Here is a 20,387-nt window from a genome sequence, read left to right as displayed (position 1 = left end):
TAGAACAGGATACAAATCTGCAGATTGCTTCATTCTAAATATGATCCAAATCTGCAGAAGTTCTGCCAAGGCTGAAGAAATTCAGCATGTTAACCCTCACCGATTATTATCGATGCATTATTAACCACTGATAGGTACAGAACAATAATATACACAATAATGATTTATTCGATGCATCATGGCAACTGATCTGCTTGTGACTGCAAGGAACTGCAGAGAGTTGTGGAAACAGCTCAGCCGGCTTCCCGTGGTCTCTGTCTACACCTCTCACTGCCTCAGGAAAGCAGCCAATATAATCAAAGACCCCCACCCACTCCAGACGTTCTATCTTTTCACCCTCCCATTGAAATACAAAAGCCTGAAAGCACATACCACCTGGCCTTAGGACAACTTTTATAAGACTTTTGAACAGTCAATAAGATGGACTCTCGACCCATGTCTTGTTCCTTAATGTTTGTCTGCACTGCACTTTCTACTCTCTGGTCTGCATTGTGCTCTTGCTCCCACTGATGTGGTGCGATGATCTGTATGGAAGGCTTGCCAAACAAGGTGTTTCACTCTCCATGAGACAATGATAAACCAATTTACTAGTTTTGGAGATCTACGACGTTTGAAACACACATGATCCTGGTGGATGTGGAGATGCTCCCTCTTGAGGTCAGTTCTAGGGGTTAATGAATGGGTCCCAGGCACAGGTGCTGACCCATTCAAGACAGAGATGAGGCCAATTTTTTTTTTAAAACACCCCCCTCCCCGCCCCGAGTGAATCTTTAAATGACAGACATAAACTGCTGAAGGAACTCAGCAAGTCGGGCAGCATCGATGGAGAGGAATGAACAGTCGATGTTTCCCAGCTTTTCAGCAGGACTGGAAAGGAAGGGGGGTGGAAGGTGGAGTGGGAGGGAGAGGGAGGAGTACAAACTGGCAGCTGATAGGTGGGACCAGGTGACGGGATGGAGGGTAGGATGAAGTAATACACTGGGAGACGATAGGTGACGGGGGTAAGGGGTTGAAGAATAAGGAATCTAACAGGAGAAGACAGCGGCCCATGGAATCAAGGGAAGGAGGACAGGAACCAGAGGGAAGTGATGGTCTCAGCTCAAAATGTCAGCAGCTCATGTCCCTCAGCCGCGTAACCTGCTGAGTTTGTGTGTGATGCTCAAGCATCTGGGTTTGCGAATCTCTGGAAATCTCTTCTCATTGTGCAGTGGATTGTTATGATACAAACATGGAAAGATTCTTGGTAAACCAGGCGGGAAAAGGTGGCACAGCAGATAAAGACACTGCCTGAGAGCCCCAACTTCCCCAGTTCGATCCTGACCCAGGGCACTGTCCATCCGGAGTTGGCACTCTGGTGTTCTCCCACATCCCAAAGACATGGGGTTTCTCGTTAATCAGCCACTGTAACATTGTCCCTGGAGTACGGGTGAGTGGTAGAATCTGAGTGGGGGGTGTTGATGGGAACATGGGAAGTTACAGGGAAAATCAGCAGTGGTAATGGCTATTTCCATGGGCTGACAAAGACTTAATGGGCTGAATGCTCTCTGTCTACTGAAGGGTTGAAAATGAGGTTGTGTGGCGAGGAACGTGTTGAAGCTGCTGGAACACTGGTACATGAAGGAACAAGGTTATCTTCCCAGGCATTCACTCTGACCCGTGTGTGCTGAGACACTTGTATATTTCACCACAAGTTACTAATGTGAAATGGTGACCATGTTGGTTAAAATACAACACCAGGTATTGATTACAAATGTGTTTACAAAGCTCAGCACGGGTCAGATCTGCAAACCAAGTTACAAAACTGGCTAGTGAGCTGGACCAGAGTGAGGTGAAAACATTGTCTGTGTGGGCACGATGATGTACAGAGACAGAGAGAGAGACACACACAGCACAGAAAGAAGCCCTTCAGCCCATCAGCGCGATACTGACCATCAACTACCCAATCACACCACTCTCATTTTATACCCCCAGATTCTACCCCCTCAGCCACACACTGGGGGCAATCTCATCGGCCAATTAATCTATTGACCTGCACATCACTGGGATGTAGGAGGAAACCAAAGAACCCAGGGAAACCCACCCTCCCTGTCCCAGGGAGAACATGCAAACTCCACACAGACAGCAAGCTGAGGATTGAACTTGGGTCTGTGGAGCTGTGAGGCAGTGGCTCTGCCAACCCGGACTGCGTTGTCATTGGCCTCAATCTAAGGTGACGAGGCAACATCAGAACAAAGGCACAATTCACAAACCTCTTTGCGAGGGGCCCTGTCAGCTCTTTACCGAGCACGGCAGCACAAGCTCACTGAAGTTTTAGCAGGCAGACGTGTCCTGAGAAGAATTTGCAAACAGGGTGGGTGAGGAGTGGGTGCTGCACAGAGGACAGAGCCACTGGTCTGCTTTACACTTACGTATACAGAAGACAAGACTGCTGACTGTGGCAAGGACCCTCTACACAACATTCATCCTATTTGCACAACTTGTAACTGGATACGAATGCAGGAAATAACCAATTTGATCATTTTATGTATTAATTGATTGTAGTGGCTTGATTTTACAAAAGAGAAGCTGTGATAACCATGTGCAGGGTCTGAGTCGTGCAGTTTGCTCCCTGGTTGGGCACCATGCCCAGACTCCATGGGTTAGTTATGAGTTGCTGTCTCGTGTTCAGGATGTGCTGGTCACAGCTCCAGCTCTGTTTATTTTCTCTGGCCAGCCGCTACATAGGCACCCTGCGTTCCAAATCAACAGTGCTGTCCACACCCCCCGGAAGACGCACTACCCTGCCTCACATGTGGCACCAAATGCCTCAGAAACTGAATCAGCTTTATGTGTCGTGAAATTGGTGAACAGCAGCAGCAGCTCAATGCAGCACACAATACAGAGAAAAAATCTGTTACAGTACGTGTACATCAAGTAGATCAAAAATCACAGAAAAAATTGAAATAATATATATTTAAAAAGTGAGGTCGTGTTCATGGATTCAATGTCCATTTAGGAAGAAAGAGGGGAAGAAACTTTTCCTGAATCACTGAGCATGCACAGACATATACACACAGGACACTACACTGTCTCACTCCTGACACATGAAGTCCCACACAACCTACACACTGTCTCGCACCCTGCACGTAATGTCACACACACTACACTGCCTGGTGCACCACACACTTTCTCTCTCCCTCTGTTCCTTTCAGGATACTGAAGCCAATGATGGGTTAGGGTTAGGGTTAGGGTTAGGGTTACTGAAGCCAATGATGGTTGCAGCACAGGCTGTTGGAATGTGGGAATCTTGTCTTCACTACCTGGAAAGTAGAACACAGGGATACCTTGGTGCAACTTAATAAAACGCTGGTTTGGCCACAGCTGAGGGATCCTGCGCAGCTCAGAAGGATGTGATTGTACTGGGGAGGGGAATCACCAGAAGCTGCCGGAGATGACAGGTTCCAATGCTGAGACAACTGTGGATGTGCTGCCTTTCCTTTTCACGGAGCTGAGGGTCACCCGATGAGGTAGAAGAAATCACCAGAGGATGGTTTCCGGTGACGGATGGCAAACAACTCTTGGCCAAAGCAGACATGTCAACAACCAGAGGGCATAGCTTTAAAGTGAGTTGAGGGCATGTGAGGAAGAATATTTTCACCTGGGGGTGGTGCACAGATCCTCACAACACTTAGGAAGGGTCTGGACAAGTATTGAAATCACAAAGGCAGAGAAGGCATGGAGCAAATGTTGGTAAAGAAATTACAATCGATGGGTACTTCATCAACACAAGAGATCCTGCAGATGCTGGAAATCCAGAGAAACACACACAAAATGCTGTAGGAACTCAGCAGGTCAGGCAGCGTCTATGGAAAGGAACAAACAGTTGACTTTTTGGGCCGAGACTCTGGGGACTCGATGTCCAAAGGGCTGATTTCTGTGCTGTGGCCTGATGATTGTGGCTCTCTCTCTTTCTCATTACACACATTCTGTCTGCCTCTCTCATTACACATTTAACACCTCTTTCATTACACACGATCTCACATTACAGACTCTATACACTATCTGCCTTTTCCATTGCACACCTGTCTCACTACACACATGCATTGCACATTACACACCCCCCTCCTCACTCACTCTTCCCTTTATCACAACACTCAGTACTCTATCGCATATTCACCACAGCCACACACTCTCTGTACACACCCACATACTCCCTCTGTACACACACCCACACTCTGTACACACACCCACACACTCCCTCTGTACACACACCCACACTCTGTACACACACCCACACTCTGTACACACACCCACATACTCCCTCTGTACACACACCCACACTCTGTACACACACCCACATACTCCCTCTGTACACACACCCACACTCTGTACACACACCCACACTCTGTACACACACCCACATACTCCCTCTGTACACACACCCACATACTCCCTCTGTACACACACCCACACTCTGTACACACACCCACATACTCCCTCTGTACACACACCCACACTCTGTACACACACCCACATACTCCCTCTGTACACACACCCACACTCTGTACACACACCCACACACTCTTTGTACACACACGCACACTCCCTCTGTACACACACCCACATACTCCCTCTGTACAAACACCCACACGATCTGTACACACACTCACATACTCCCTCTGTACACACATCCACACGCTCTGTACACACACCCACACACTCCCTCTGTACACACACCCACACTCTCTGTACACACACCCACATACTCCCTCTGTACACACACCCACACACTACCTCTGTACAATCACCCACATACTCTGTACACACACCCACACTCCCTCTGTACACACACCCACACACTGTACACACACCCACATACTCCCTCTGTACACACACCCACACTCCCTCTGTACACACACCCACACTCCCTCTGTACACACACCCACATACTCCCTCTGTACACACACCCACACACTCCCTCTGTACACACACCCACATACTCCCTCTGTACACACACCCACACACTCCCTCTGTACACACACCCACACACTCCCTCTGTACACACACCCACATACTCCCTCTGTACACACACCCACACACTCCCTCTGTACACACACCCACACACTCCCTCTGTACACACACCCACACACTACCTCTGTACACACACCCACACACTCCCTCTGTACACACACCCACACACTACCTCTGTACACACACCCACATACTCCCTCTGTACACACACCCACACACTCCCTCTGTACACACACCCACACACTACCTCTGTACAATCACCCACATACTCTGTACACACACCCACACTCCCTCTGTACACACACCCACATGCTCTGTACACACACCCACACGCTCGCTCTGTACACACACCCACACACTCCCTCTGTACACAACACCCACACACTCCCTCTGTACACACACCCACACACTCTCTGTACACAACACCCACATACTCCCTCTGTACACACACACACTCACACTCTCTGTACACACACCCACACACTCTCTGTACACACACCCACATACTCCCTCTGTACACACACACACACTCTCTGTACACACACCCACATACTCCCTCTGTACACAACACCCACACACTCCCTCTGTACACACACACACACACTCTCTGTACACACACCCACACACTCTCTGTACACACACCCACATACTCCCTCTGTACACACACCCACATACTCCCTCTGTACACACACCCACACACTCTCTGTACACACACCCACATACTCCCTCTGTACACACACCCACACACTCTCTGTACACACACCCACATACTCCCTCTGTACACAACACCCACATACTCCCTCTGTACACACACACACACACACTCTGTACACACACCCACACTCCTTCTGTACACACTCCCACACTCGCTCTGTACACACTCCCACACGCTCTGTACACACTCCCACACGCTCTGTACACACTCCCACACTCCCTCTGTACACATTCACACCCTCTGTACAGACTCACTCTGTCTACGCATTCTGTGTACACACTCACGTCCTCTCTATACAGTCGGCCCTCCTTATCCGTGAATTCCTCATCCGCGAATTCAACCAACCGCGGATCGAGAAAACCCGGAAGTGCTCTTCCAGCACTCATTGTTCGAGCATGTACAGACTTTTTTTTCTTGCCATCATTCCCTAAACAATGCAGTATAACAACTATTTACATAGCATTTACATTGTATTAGGTATTATAAGTAATCTAGAGATGATTTAAAGTATACGGGAGGATGTGTGTGGGTTATCGTGAAATCGAAGTTCTCTTATTTAGTAAGTCAGAACAGGTACATCCGGTATTATTTAGCGTCAGTTACTCAGACGTTTGTCTTAGTATATAGTATACCTTTTACCTTTCTATGCATATAAAACACTTAAGAATGTATATGTTTCAGTGCCGGGCTCAGGAACGGAAGTTCCCGGAACTCAGGACAGATCACTCCTGAGTGCGCTCACCACCGTGCCGGATTGATGTGGAGGATCAAAAACCCAAAACCCAATAATTAAACCTCTGCGTTGCTTAGTAATAATTGGAGCTTTCATCCGGTCAGAGCCTTTCTCACCTTATCCTTTAAAATTGTTCCAATCATTGACCGACTGTAGCCTAACGCTTTTCCAATGACCGATGGCGTTTCACCTCTTTCCGATCGCTTTATTATTTCCACTTTACTTTCAATTGTGGTCATGATTATTTTCGCGAACAGAAGCACTGGGGATTCAGATCTCTACCACCGGGTCCTAATGTCCACCACACTGAGACAGGTTAAATAAGGCCTGGGGTTCCGCTGGGTCCTAAGGTCCACCGCATTGAGACAGGTTGAATAAGGGACTTGAGCATCCGCGAATTTTGGTATCCGCAGGGGTCCCGGAACCAATCCCTCACGGATCAGGAGGACCGACTGTATACACGTTCACATTCTCATGTGCAAACCCACACACACACTTACACACTCTCTACCACTATAAACAAGCTCTTCATTTCAGTCCACACCCTCCCACCCGCCACCTCCCTCAGACACACACAGTGCCCCTCCCCGTCCCCCACGGTCTGACCTGCGGACAGTCCTGAGGAGTGCGGCCCTCTCCTCGTTGTGGAAGGTGATGATGATACTTGTGGAGGGTAGCTCTGCACTGTACTGCTGCATGGAGCATCTGTAGACAGAGAGAGAGGGCATCAGTCTCACTACCCCTGCCCAGTGGTGAGCAACGCTCCTGGCACAGATCCAACAGCTCCACCCTCAGCTGGCATCGCTGTGCCAGCTCCAGGACAGGTCAGGTCAGGATACAAACCTTCAGTCGCCTGAGACCAAGGAGGGATGTACCCAGCCCCAAGGTCAGAGACACACACACACCCCCAGCCTGGGACGCAGACTGCTTCAGGGAAAGCTCCCAACATTTTTGCACTGCTGAAGGATTGCACAAGTCGTGGGCCTTGCCTCTCACCAAGGCCCAAAGAGGGATAGAATTGATAACTGGTTTATTCCTGTCACATCCAAACAGATTGTGTCAAACACACATACATTGCGGTAACACAAAGAGGACAGGACGCAGATATTCTCCAAGATTAGACGTGGTGGGCTGAAGCTTCTGTTTAGGAGTTTGTCTTTTCACATGTGAGAGGTCTGTCCCCAAAGATTGGTGAGTATCGAGAGCTGTGACAGGTTAATGGTTCACAAAAGGCCCAGAGAAGGCAGGAGGGGCACATCTGGGGTGAAAGGGCAAGGGAGAGCATGAAGGAAGGGGTCAGGGGTTGGGAAGGAAGTCCCTCAAGTTGTCACAGGACCAGGGAGAAAGAAATAGTGAAGAGGTCAGGGGTCAAGGGGAAAAGTCAGGGTGAAGGGATCTGTCAGAATTAGAGAGAACTACACAAGGGAACCAGGCCCTTCAGCCTATCGAGTCCGTGCTGACCCTATTCCCCACATCTCCACCAGCTCTCCCCCACACAACTGGAGCAACTTGCCCTTCGGCCCGCACATCTTGGGGGTGGGAAAGGGAACCAGAGCACTCAGGAGGGACCCACATGGTCACAGGGAGGATGTGCAAACTCCACACAGTCAGTACTTGAGGTCAGGATGGAATTCCGGTCTCTGATACTGAGAGACAGTTCACTGTACCACTGGACTGCCCACTGTGCCAGCAAGCAGAACAAAAACCGAGCTCAGTCAGGAGTGAGCTGGGACATGGGTCTGTCCTCATGCCATCAGCAGAAATGATAGCTCTTCACATAGACACTGTCTGACCTTCCTAGTTTTATTTCACTTTACCAGCCTCAGTGCTGTTTGGACTATACTGAAGAACCACAGCTCCACACACCATCCTTACACACCCGGAGACAACGGACGCTTATGTGGGAATGCTATTCTCAGACTACAGTTCAGCATTCAACACCATAATTCCCTCCAGGCTCGACACGAAGCTCAGAGACCTCGGCCTTCAGCCTGCCTTGTGTAGCTGGATCCAGGATTTCCTGTCAGATCATCCGCAGGTGGTAAGAATGGACTCCCTCACCTCTGCCCTTCTGACCCTTAACACAGGAGCCCCTCAGGGCTATGTACTAAGCCCTCTCCTTTACTCTCTGTGTACCCATGACTGTGTCACCATCCACAGCTCCAATCTGCTAATTAAATTTGCTGACGAAGCTACACTGGCCTATTCTCAAATAATAATGGAGCAACCTGCAGAGAAGAAGTCATCACCCTGACACAGTGGTGTCAAGAAAACAACCTCTCCCTCAATGTCGCAAAAACAAAGGAGCTGGTTGTGGACTACAGGAGGAATGGAGACAGACTAACCCCTATTGACATCAATGGATCTGGGGTTGAGAGTGTAAACAGCTTTAAGTTCCTCAGCATAAACAACACCGAGGATCTCACGTGGTCTGTACATACCGGCTGTGTGGTGAAAAAGGCACAACAGCACCTCTTTCACCTCAGACAGTTGAGGAAGTTTGGTATGGACCCCAAATCCTAAGAACTTTCTACAGGGGCATAATTGAGAGCTTCCTGACTGGCTGCATCACTGCCTGGTATGGGAGCTACCTCCCTTAATTGCAGGACTCTGCAGAGAGTGGTGCAAACAGCCCAGCACAACTAGTTGTGAACTTCCCATGATTCAGGACATTTACAGGGACAGGTGTGTAAAAAGAGCCTGAAGGATAATTGGGGACCCGAGTCACCCCAACAACAAACTGTTCCAGCTGCTACCATCCGGGAAATGGTACCGCAGCATAAAAGACAGGACCAACAGGCTCCGGGACAACTTCTTCCACCAGGCCATCAGACTGATTCACTCAAGCTGATTTGAGTGTATTTCTATGTTACATTAATTGTTCTATTATTATAAATGACTATGATTGCACATTTTGATGGAGACGTAACGTACAGATCTTTACTCCTCATGTATGTGAAGGATGTAAGTCAGTCCAGCTCAATACCTGTATGTGAAGGATGTAAGTCAGTCCAGCTCAATACCTGTATGTGAAGGATGTAAGTCAGTCCAGCTCAATACCTGTAGTGCCTGGAGTCCCTGATCGCCCTGCTGCTGGGCACCCGGCCGCTCTCTCGATGGTTGAAGGCATACAGTTTGTAAGGGTCTTCACCAGGCTTCCAGCGTTTGGCCTCCAGGTATGTCCTCTCATCGAAGGTCCCAAACTCTTCCTCAGAGTCCTCCAGGAAGTCCTGAATGCAGAAATAGGACGGGTGTGAATTGCAGAATGTTGTGACAACACCTCAGGCCTCGCACAGGACAATGTTCCAAGTTATTAGCCACAGGGAAACGTACGGTCGCCTAAGACTATAGGAGCCCATTGAGTCTGCTCCGCCATTCCATCATGCCTTATTTATTAGTCCTCTCAAATCCATTCTCCCACCTTCTCCCTGTAACCTATGACACCCTGACTAATTAAGAACTTATCAACCTCTGCTTTAAGTATACTTGGCCTCCACAGCCATCTGTGGGAATACATTCTACAGATCCATTCTGCAGAAACTAGCTGCAGGAGCAGGCCATTCAGCCCATTGAGTCTATGCCGTTACTCAACACGACCATGGACATGGTTTCAGTCCCGTATCCCAGCTTCATATCCTGGGATCATTTTAGCCTTCAGATACTCAAACCCTTTAGACATAGATCCCAATTCCATGAACTATAAGATCCTCTGATCCTTTTAACCACTGGATCTTGATCCCTTTAACCAAATCACTCAATCTCTTCAACCATTATATTACACTGCCTTTAATTAGATCACTTGACCTTTTTAACCATTAAATCCTAATTCCCTATGAAGCTTTTATTTCTCTTATTCTTAAAAAAATAAAAATCCAGCTGAATGTTCTTCATACAGACTGATTTCTTTATTAAATGTTGATGCAAAAATTTTATCAAAAATCTTAGCTCAAAGACTTGAAAATATTCTACCATCTATTATATCACAGGATTTATTAAAAACTGTTACTCACATTTTAATATACGTCGGTTATCGAATGTGATATATTCACCATCCAAAAAAATATCAGAGTGTATATTATCCTTAGATGCAGAAAAAGCCTTCGATAGGATTGAGTGGAATTATCTTTTTAAGACCTTAGAAAAGTTTAATTTTGGGCCTAATTTTATTCGTTGGGTTAAATTAATTTACCTGTCTCCTACTGCTCAGGTTATTACTAACTCCCAAATTTCTAAGCCCTTTAAATTACAGCGGGGAACTAGACAAGGTTGCCCTCTTAGTCCTTTACTTTTTGCTTTAGCTATAGAACCCTTAGCAATAGCATTTTGAGAATCTAATGACATTTCTGGTATACTAAGGGAAGGTATGACTCATAAAATTTCATTATACGCTGATGATATTTTACTTTTTATCTCTAAAACTGAAACTTCTTTACCTTCGGTTCTTTCTTTAATTTCCCAGGTTAGTTCTTTTTCAGGATATAAGCTGAACTTAAAGTGAGCTATTTCCTTTAAATGACCTAATGTCATCAAATGCCAAATTTCCATTCCAAGTTGTTACAAGTCAATTTACGTATCTAGGTGTAACAATAACTAAAAACTTCAAGAATTTATTTAAAGAAAACTTAAACCCTTTATTGAATTATGTGAAAAAGACGCTTTCTAAATGGTCTCCTCTTTCTTTATCCCTAATTGGCCGAATGAATTCGATTAAAATGAAGATTCTTCCTAAATTTTTAAATCTTTTTCAGGCATTACCTATTTTTATTCCTAAGACCTACTTTGATTCTTTAGATTCAATTTTAACATAGAAACATAGAAAATAGGTGCAGGAGTAGGCCATTCGACCCTTCGAGCCTGCACCGCCATTCAGTATGATCATGGCTGATCATCCAACTCAGAACCCTGTACCTGCTTTCTCTCCATACCCCCTGAACCCTTTAGCCACAAGGGCCATATCTAACTTCCTCTTAAATATAGCCAATGAACCGGCCTCAACTGTTTCTGTGGCAGAGAATTCCACAGATTCACCACTCTCTGTGTGAAGAAGTTTTTCCTCATCTCGGTCCTAAAAGGCTTCCCCTTTGTCCTTAAACTGTGACCCCGCGTTCTGGACTTCCCCAACATCAGAAACAATCTTCCTGCATCTAGCCTGTCCAATCCCTTTAGAATTTGATATGTTTCAATAAGATCCCCCCTCACTCTTCTAAATTCCAGTGAGTATAAGCCTAGTCGATCCAGTCTTTCTTCATATGAAAGTCCTGCCATCCCAGGAATCAATCTGGTGAACCTTCTCTGTACTCCTTCTATGGCAAGAATGTCTTTCCTCAGATTAGGGGACCAAAACTGCACACAATATTCTAGGTGCGGTCTCACCAAGGCCTTGTACAATTGCAGTAGAACCTCCCTGCTCCTGTACTCAAATCCTTTTGCTATGAATGCCAACATACCATTTGCCTTTTTCACCGCCTGCTGTACCTGCATGCCCACCTTCAATGACTGGTGTACAATGACACCCAGGTCTCGTTGCATCTCCCCTTTTCCTAATCGGCCACTGTTCAGATAATAATCTGTTTTCCTGTTCTTGCAACCAAAGTGGATAACCTCACATTTATCCACATTAAATTGCATCTGCCATGAATTCGCCCACTCACCTAACCTATCCAAGTCACCCTGCATCCTCTTAGCATCCTCCTCACAGCTAACACCGCCGCCCAGCTTCGTGTCATCCGCAAACTTGGAGATGCTGCATTTAATTCCCTCGTCTAAATCAATAATATACATTGTAAACAACTGGGGTCCCAGCATTGAGCCTTGCGGTACCCCACTAGTCACTGCCTGCCATTCTGAAAAGGTCCCGTTTACTCCCACTCTTTGCTTCCTGTCTGCCAACCAATTCTCTATCCACATCAATACCATACCCCCAATACCATGTGCTTTAAGTTTACACACTAATCTCCTGTGTGGGACCTTGTCAAAAGCCTTTTGAAAATCTAAATATACCACATCCACTGGCTCTCCCCTATCCACTCTACTAGTTACACCTTCAAAAAATTCTATAAGATTCGTCAGACATGATTTTCCTTTCACAAATCCATGCTGACTTTGTCCGATGATTTCACCTCTTTCCAAATGTGCTGTTATCACATCTTTGATAACCGACTCTAGCATTTTCCCCACCACCGATGTCGGACTAACCGGTCTATAATTCCACGGTTTCTCTCTCCCTCCTTTTTTAAAAAGTGGGGTTACATTAGCCACCCTCCAATCCTCAGGAAATAATCCAGAATCTAAGGAGTTTTGAAAAATTATCACTAATGCATCCACTATTTCTTGGGCTACCTCCTTAAGCACTCTGGGATGCAGACCATCTGGCCCTGGGGATTTATCTGCCTTTAATCCCTTCAATTTACCTAACACCACTTCCCTACTAACATGTATTTCCCTCAGTTCCTCCATCTCACTAGACCCTCGGTCCCTTACTATTTCCGGAAGATTATTTATGTCCTCCTTAGTGAAGACAGAACCAAAGTGGTTATTCAATTGGTCTGCCATGTCTTTGTTCCCTATGATCAATTCACCTATTTCTGACTGTAAAGAACCTACATTTGTCTTGACCAATCTTTTTCTTTTCACGTATCTATAAAAGCTTTTACAGTCAGTTTTTATGTTCCCTGCCAGCTTTCTCTCATAATTTTTTTCCCCTTTCCTAATTAAGCCCTTTGTCCTCCTCTGCTGGTCTCTGAATTTCTCCCAGTCCTCAGGTGTGCCGCTTTTTTTTTGCTAATTTATATGCTTCTTCTTTGGACTTGATACTATCCCTAATTTCCCTTGTCAGCCACGGGTACACTACCTTCCCTGGTTTATTCTTTTGCCAAACTGGGATGAACAATTGTTGTAGTTCATCCATGCGATCTTTAAATGCTTGCCATTGCATATCCACCGTCAACTCTTTAAGTATCATTTGCCAGTCTATCTTAGCTAATTCACGTCTCATATCTTCAAAGTTACCCTTCTTTAAGTTCAGAACCTTTGTTTCTGAATTAACTATGTCACTTTCCATCTTAATGGAGAATTCCACCATATTATGATCACTCTTACCCAAGGGGCTTGGCACGACAAGATTGCTAACTAACCCTTCCTCATTGCTCAATACCCAATCTAGAATGGCCTGCTCTCTAGTTGGTTCCTCGACATGTTGGTTCAGAAAACCATCCCGCATACATTCCAAGAAATCCTCTTCCTCAGCACCCTTACCAATTTGGTTCACCCAATCTATATGTAGATTGAAGTCACCCATTATAACTACTGTTCCTTTATTGCACGCATTTCTAATTTCCTGTTTAATGCCAGCCCCAACCTCACTACTACTGTTAGGTGGCCTGTACACAACTCCCACCAGCGTTTTCTGCCCCTTAGTGTTATGCAGCTCTACCCATATCGATTCCACATCCTCCAGGCTAATGTCCTTCCTTTCTATTGCGTTAATCTCCTCTCTAACCAGCAATGCTACCCCACCTCCTTTTCTTTCCTGTCTATCCCTCCTGTAATATCCCTCCCTCCTATAATATAACATCTTATATTTGGAATAATAAACAAGCTCGTTTAAGTAAAGTTTACCTACAAAGAAATAAAGAGATGGGTGGATTAGCCCTACCCAATTTTAGGTTTTACTATTGGGCTGCCAATATAAGGAATATTACTTTCTGGTCCTATTATATTTATCATAAGGATTGCCCATCATGGGTCTCCTTACAAGTTAATTCTGTAAAAAGTTCCTCTATTGTTTCTCTTCTTGGATCATACTCTTCTTTTTCAGCAAATAAAACAACAGATAACATAATTGTTAAGCAAAGTTTAAGGATCTGGTCTCAATTTAGAACATTTTTTGGTTTAGCGAATTTTTCATTATCATCTCCCATTCTCCTTAATTATTTTTTTTATCCCTTCCATGACTGACAAAGTCTTTAAGGATTGGGATGAACTAGGTATTAAGTGTTTTTGGGACCTGTTTATCTCAGGGTTTTTTGCTTCATTTGACCAATTGTCAACTAAATTTGCACTGCCAAAAACACATTTTTACAGATACCTTCAAATTAGAGATTTCTTACGTTCCCAATTACCGGTAACTACTTTTCCTATAGGTCCTGATAAAAATTTACTGGATGATCTTTTAAATTTAAAACCTTTTGTTAATGGCTCTATTACCGGCATCTATAACTTGTTGATTGATTCTAGACAAGACTTTTTAGACAAAATAAAAAAAGTTTGGGAGGATGACCTAAATTGTCAGATTTCTGATGAAAGATGGAATAAAATTCTTAAACGGGTTAATAAATCATCTTTCTGTGCTCATCATTCCCTTCTACAATTTAAAGTGGTTCATAGAGCTTACATTTCTAAACAGAAGCTGTCCAGTTTTTATCTGAATATTTCTCCACTTTCTAATAAATGCAACTCTGCTGATGCCTCTTTAATTCATATGTTTTGGTTTTGTCCTAAAATTGAAAAGTTTTGATGGGAACTATTCCATACCTTCTCACAACTTTTTAGGGTCCAATTTGACCCAAATCCCCTTACTGCCTTGTTTGGTATTATTGCAGATGAAGATATAACTTTAAATACTCCTAACCTACAGGTTTTAGTTTTTACCTCTCTTTTAGCAAGGAGAGCAATCTTGCTTAAATGGAAGGAGTCTACCCCTCCTACACATCTTCAATGGCTACGTGATATTATGTCTTATTTAAATTTAGAGAAGATCCGCTGCTCAGTCTTAAATTCGAAACAATCTTTTTATGATATCTGGGGACCTTTCCTAAATTACTTTTCCAATTTATAAAGCTTAACAGTGCACAGACTTTTATGTATATTTCTATCTTCTCTTCTTAAACGAATATGTTTTTTCTCTAATTATCCATTATCATCCATCAGCTTTTTCCTTTGGTAGTTGGTAGGGGGTTGACTTTTTTTATATATATAAAAATTATTTTATGATGTATGACCCATCTTTAAATTTTTGATTATGGAGTGGTATACCTTTATGTGATGTGCTATAATATTTTGATTAATTTTATTACAATATATGAATGTACACAATTTACGTTGAAATGTATCTATGTGTTGCACTCTGTAAATCTTGTTTTTTCTTATGAATAAAAATACTGTAAAAGAAAAATCCTAATTCCTTTAACCAGCTCACACAATCCTTTTCTCTATTAGAACCCTTGATCTTGTATCTATTGGAATTGTACCTAAATCCTCATGAGTATCTTTCATGACCAGACCTCCATTGCTTTCTGCTGAAATGAATTCCAGTTTGTTTGCCCTCTGAGTGAATAAATTCCTCCTCACCTCAGTCTTAAATGACTGACCCTCCATTCTTAGGCCATGATCTCTATTTCCCTACCATCAGGAACAACTTTCCAGCTTCTGGCCTGCCCAGTTCCATCAGGATTTTACACTTTTCAATGATGTCTCCCCTCGTATATCTAAGTTCTAGCACATAAATCCAGCATTCCGATCTCTCTCTGTAGCTCAGTCACGTCATCCCAGGAGTCTATTCAACCCACAGCAGGGAATGATTCCATCTTGGGGACATTCACAGGAAGGAAGTCCACAATCGTTATTTGGAAAAAGACCCCACCCAAGCAGGCTGATAAAATCTGAACATCACCTCTTAAAAGAATGTGACCTTTGGATGCATCACAGCTTAGTATGATAGGTGCTCTGGCCCAAGAGTGCCAGAAGTTACAGGGGCGTGAGTGCGGTCCAGTCCATCACCCACGTTAATGATGCACTGTGCTGTTGCCACAAACAGCTGACCATAACCGTCATGGCATTTACATCCTGTGAATGTGCGGCTCAGAAAATCAACTTCCACTTGGACCAGTTTCCCTCCATGGACTGTGTACACTACCCGCTGCCTCAGTAACGCAGCCGAAGAACCCCTCCCTTCCTCGTCATTCTCTCCCCTCCCATCAGATAGAAGATACAAAAACCTGAGAACACATACCACTGGGCCCAAGGACAGCTTCTATCCCACTGTTCAGAGGTAACGATGAACTCATAATCATCTCCCAATCTACCTGATTGAGGCTCCTGGACTTCGTCCTCAAGTGTATCACTATATTCTGCATTCCATTTATTGTTACGACTTCAGTGCACACACTACGGCAAAATCTGACTGGATGAAACAAAAACAGAAGCCTTTTGCTGCATCCCAGTAACCAATAATTAATCAGTAAAGTCATCAAGAGTGGGATATATTGTCTGACAAAGGGTCTCAACCTGAAGTGGTGCCTCTTTGTCTCTCTCCACATGCTGCCTGGCCCACCAAGTGTTTCCAGCACCATTTTTCTCAGATTTCTAGCATCTGCAGTGTTTGCTCTTTGCTCGTTGAATTTATTACCTGGAGATTTTTGTATGTTGAGGGAGTACAGGGATATTGGGTTGGGGACGAAGCGACTGGGGTGCAAGATTAGCCTCGGTCTTATTGAATGGTGGGGCAGGTCTGAGGGGCTGAATGGCCTCCTGTCTCTGCTCCTTGTTTTATGATTAGTTGAGACAACTCAGGGAACAATATACCTGAGTTTGCTGAGAGAGCACTGTCAGTGCTGCGAGTGAAGGCATTAGCATCCAGAGCAATATCAACTGTTGAGCAGACCAACTTTAATTAAACATATCGAATGAAGTTGAAAACTTTTAAACCATAAACCGCCGGAGAAAGCTCTGGCTCTGCATAATGGGGGAGGGAGGTCTGCAACTAGACGGCACAAGTTTAAGGTGAGAGGGGAGAGATTTGAAGGGAACCTGGGGCACAACCTCTTCACGCCAACAGTGGAATGAGCTGCCAGAAGAGACAGGTACAAATACAATGTTTAAAAGACATTTGCACAGGAAGGTTTAGAGTAGGGCTCCATGTATCCCTTGCTTAATGGCACTGGACCATGGCATAAAAAAGGTTGGGAACCCCTGGTTTGCAGGGATTGGAGTCAAATGCTGGCAAATGGGGTTAGTTCAGGCGGGTAACGTGGTCAGGATGAAGGATCTGTTTCCATGCCATATGCCTCCATCATTCTATATCTCTATCCAGAGATCATTAGAACATCAGGTCCAGGCGAGAGGGAAGAAGCCAAAAGGTCAATGGCTTTGAATCTGGAGGTTAATGCACCACTTTGGGGTTCTCACGTTTAACTGTCATTCATTCTTTGGGGCACCTCTCTGTTTTTGTGGATGTTTGTGAAGAAAAAGTATTTCAGGATGTATATTGTATACATTTCCCTGACATTAAATTTGACCTTTGAACTCAGTGAGCTCCAGATTCAGGGCAAGGTCTTGCCCCAGTGACACATACTCATGGTGGGCACGGGTGGGGGCGGTGTCACTGGGTTACCATACCCAGAGAGAGGGGTCTCATCCCAGATACACCACCATGGATGTCATGTAACTGGGGTTCCAGACGCAAGAGACAGAGGTTGCCCTGTGGGCAGATTTACCAGGACATTGCCCAGATTCCAGGAGTGGAATTATGAGGACAGATCTTGGGAAGATGAGGGGAGCATTCCCCTGGAACACAGAATAAAGAGGGATTTCCACAAATTCAAACATTGGTTGTCCAGGACAAAGCAGTCATTTGATCAGCACAACATCTCCCATCCTAAATTTTCACTCCCTCCACCTCCAGGCTACAAAACGCACAGCAGGCACTCACCCAGGCCACTCTGCTAGACTGGCCACCTCTACCTGCAAGGACAAGGGTATTGGATGCAGGGTAACACCACCACCCACAGGTTCCTCTCCAAGTCACACACCATCCTGACTTGGGAATATATCAGGTTCCTTCAATATTACTGGGTCCACAACCCAAAACTCCCTCTGTAGCGGGATCATGACAACACCTTCACCATGTTGGAGAAGTAAGAATCTTTTTTCCAGGGTTGAAGAATCAAAAATAAAGTGGCAGAGGTTTAAAGGGGAGAGGGGAGAGATTTAATAGGAACTTGTGCACAGAGGGAGGTCAGTATATGATTGGAGGCACATACAATAACAACATTTAAAAGCACTTGGATAAGAAAGGTACCTGGATAAGGAAAGGTTTGGAGAGGTATGGGTTTAACACAGGTAAGTGGGACCAGCTCAGGTGGGCATTCTGGTACCATGGATGAGTTAGAGTGAAGAACCCTTTCCCCTGCTATACAACTCTACGATTCTTAGGGACTACAGCAGTTCAGGAAGGGTGGTTCACCCCCACCTTCCAAAGGAGCAGTGAGGGACGGGCAGTATTTGTTGAACTTGCCAGTGAAGCCCAGATCCTGTAATTAATCAAAGTGAAATCCACTGCTCTCCCTGATTTCCAGCATGTACCTGTCTCTAATGTAATCATCCTCTCACATTTCTGTGCCCTGCCAAGAACACAATCCTAATCATATCGCTCAATTTCCTTCCACGACAATTAATTTCAACAATAACCTGCAACCAAGCACGAAAAGCTTTGAATAATTGATATTTTCAGACCTCATCACAAAGCAGCTTGTTCTCTCAGCATCCTTTATGCCAGCTACAAAGTCCTTGTGGAAAATTCCTACCGAGTGGAATGACATACCGTGGGAAGAGGAAACAACACCTCAGGATGACCATTCATTTACCTGCCTCTGAGCAGCCATAAACCCTGAGTACCCAACACCAGGCATACACACCGGTCTCACTGACTTTCTCAGACAAGAAAGCAGCCATCTCCCTGTGTGGAAAGGCAACAAGGAGAGCTGTTCACTGCATTCTGCTTCCTTTTACCCCCCTCAAGGTACTTACAACCTGTCCGGATGACACACTAATCAAAAGCTTTTCCCTGTATCAGGATACAGAATCAGAATTAGGTTTATTATCACTGGCATGTGACACGAAATTTGTTAACTTAGCAGTAGCAGTTCAATGCAATACATAATATAGAAGAAAACAAAATAATAAGCAATAAATAAATCTTATTCAGCATACTTTATACAGTGTATGTAGGCCTCCGTTAGTCTCAATAGACCACGGATTTGCGCCTTGGGAAGTTTCCAGGGTGCAAGCCTGGGCAGGGTTTTTTTTAAATGGAAGATCGGCAGTTGCCCAAGCTGCAAGTCTCCCCTCTCCATGCTACCGATGTTGTCCAAGGGAAGGGCATTAGGGCCCATACAGCTTGGCACCGGTGTTGTCGCAGAGCAATGCGTGGTTAAGTGCCCTGATCAAGGACACACATGTAGCCTCAGCCAAGGCTCGAACTAGCGACCTTCAGATCACTAGACGAACGCCTTAACTACTTGGCCACACGCCAACACATTATACAGTATACGTATATTGAATAGATTAAAAATCATGTAAAAAACAGAAATACTGTATATTTTTTAAAAAGTGATGTAGTGTCCAAGGTTTCAATGGCTACTTAAGAATCAGATGGCAAGGGGGAAGAAGCTGTTCCTGGATCACTGAGTGTGTGCCTTCAGGCTTCTGTACCTCCTAGCTGATGGTAACAGTGAGAAAAGGGCATGCCCTGGGTGCTGGAGGTCCTTAATAATGGACGCTGCCTTTCTGAGACACCGCTCCCTGAAGATGTCCTGGGTACTTTGTAGGTTAGCAGCCAAGATGGAGCCAACTAAATTTACAACCCTCTGCAGCTTCTTTCGGTCCTGTGCAGTAGCCCCCCGCCCCCTCCGGCCCCCCATACCAGACACTGATGCAGTCTGTCAGAATGCTCTCCATGGTACATCTATAAGGTTTTTGAGTGTATTTGTTGACATACCAAATCTCTTCAAACTCCAAATAAAGTATAGTCACTGTCTTGCCTTCTTTATAACTGCATCAATATTTTGGGACCAAGTTCGATCCTCAGAGATCTTGACACCCAGGAACTTGAAACTGCTCACTCTCTCCACTTCCGATCCCTCTCATCTTAAA

The 20,387-nt window shown here is 45.0% G+C and overlaps 1 protein-coding gene across 1 annotated transcript in view; it reads right to left on the bottom strand.

The window, feature by feature from the left end:
- The window catches only part of galnt14 (UDP-N-acetyl-alpha-D-galactosamine:polypeptide N-acetylgalactosaminyltransferase 14 (GalNAc-T14)), a 71,373-nt gene that overhangs the window by 33,209 nt on the left and 17,777 nt on the right, over positions 1–20,387 (bottom strand). The window contains exons 2-3 of the mRNA XM_073056129.1: positions 9,519–9,688; positions 7,065–7,163 (exon numbers count right to left, since the gene is read on the bottom strand). Of these exons, the coding sequence (XP_072912230.1) occupies positions 7,065–7,163; positions 9,519–9,688 (269 nt within the window). The remainder of the gene's footprint in view (positions 1–7,064; positions 7,164–9,518; positions 9,689–20,387) is intronic.

The sequence above is a fragment of the Hemitrygon akajei genome, chromosome 9 (genome assembly GCF_048418815.1).
Source record: "Hemitrygon akajei chromosome 9, sHemAka1.3, whole genome shotgun sequence".
NCBI lineage: Eukaryota > Metazoa > Chordata > Chondrichthyes > Myliobatiformes > Dasyatidae > Hemitrygon > Hemitrygon akajei.
Note: the sequence above shows the minus strand (reverse complement) of the source record. Positions and strands in the feature narration are given on the sequence as shown.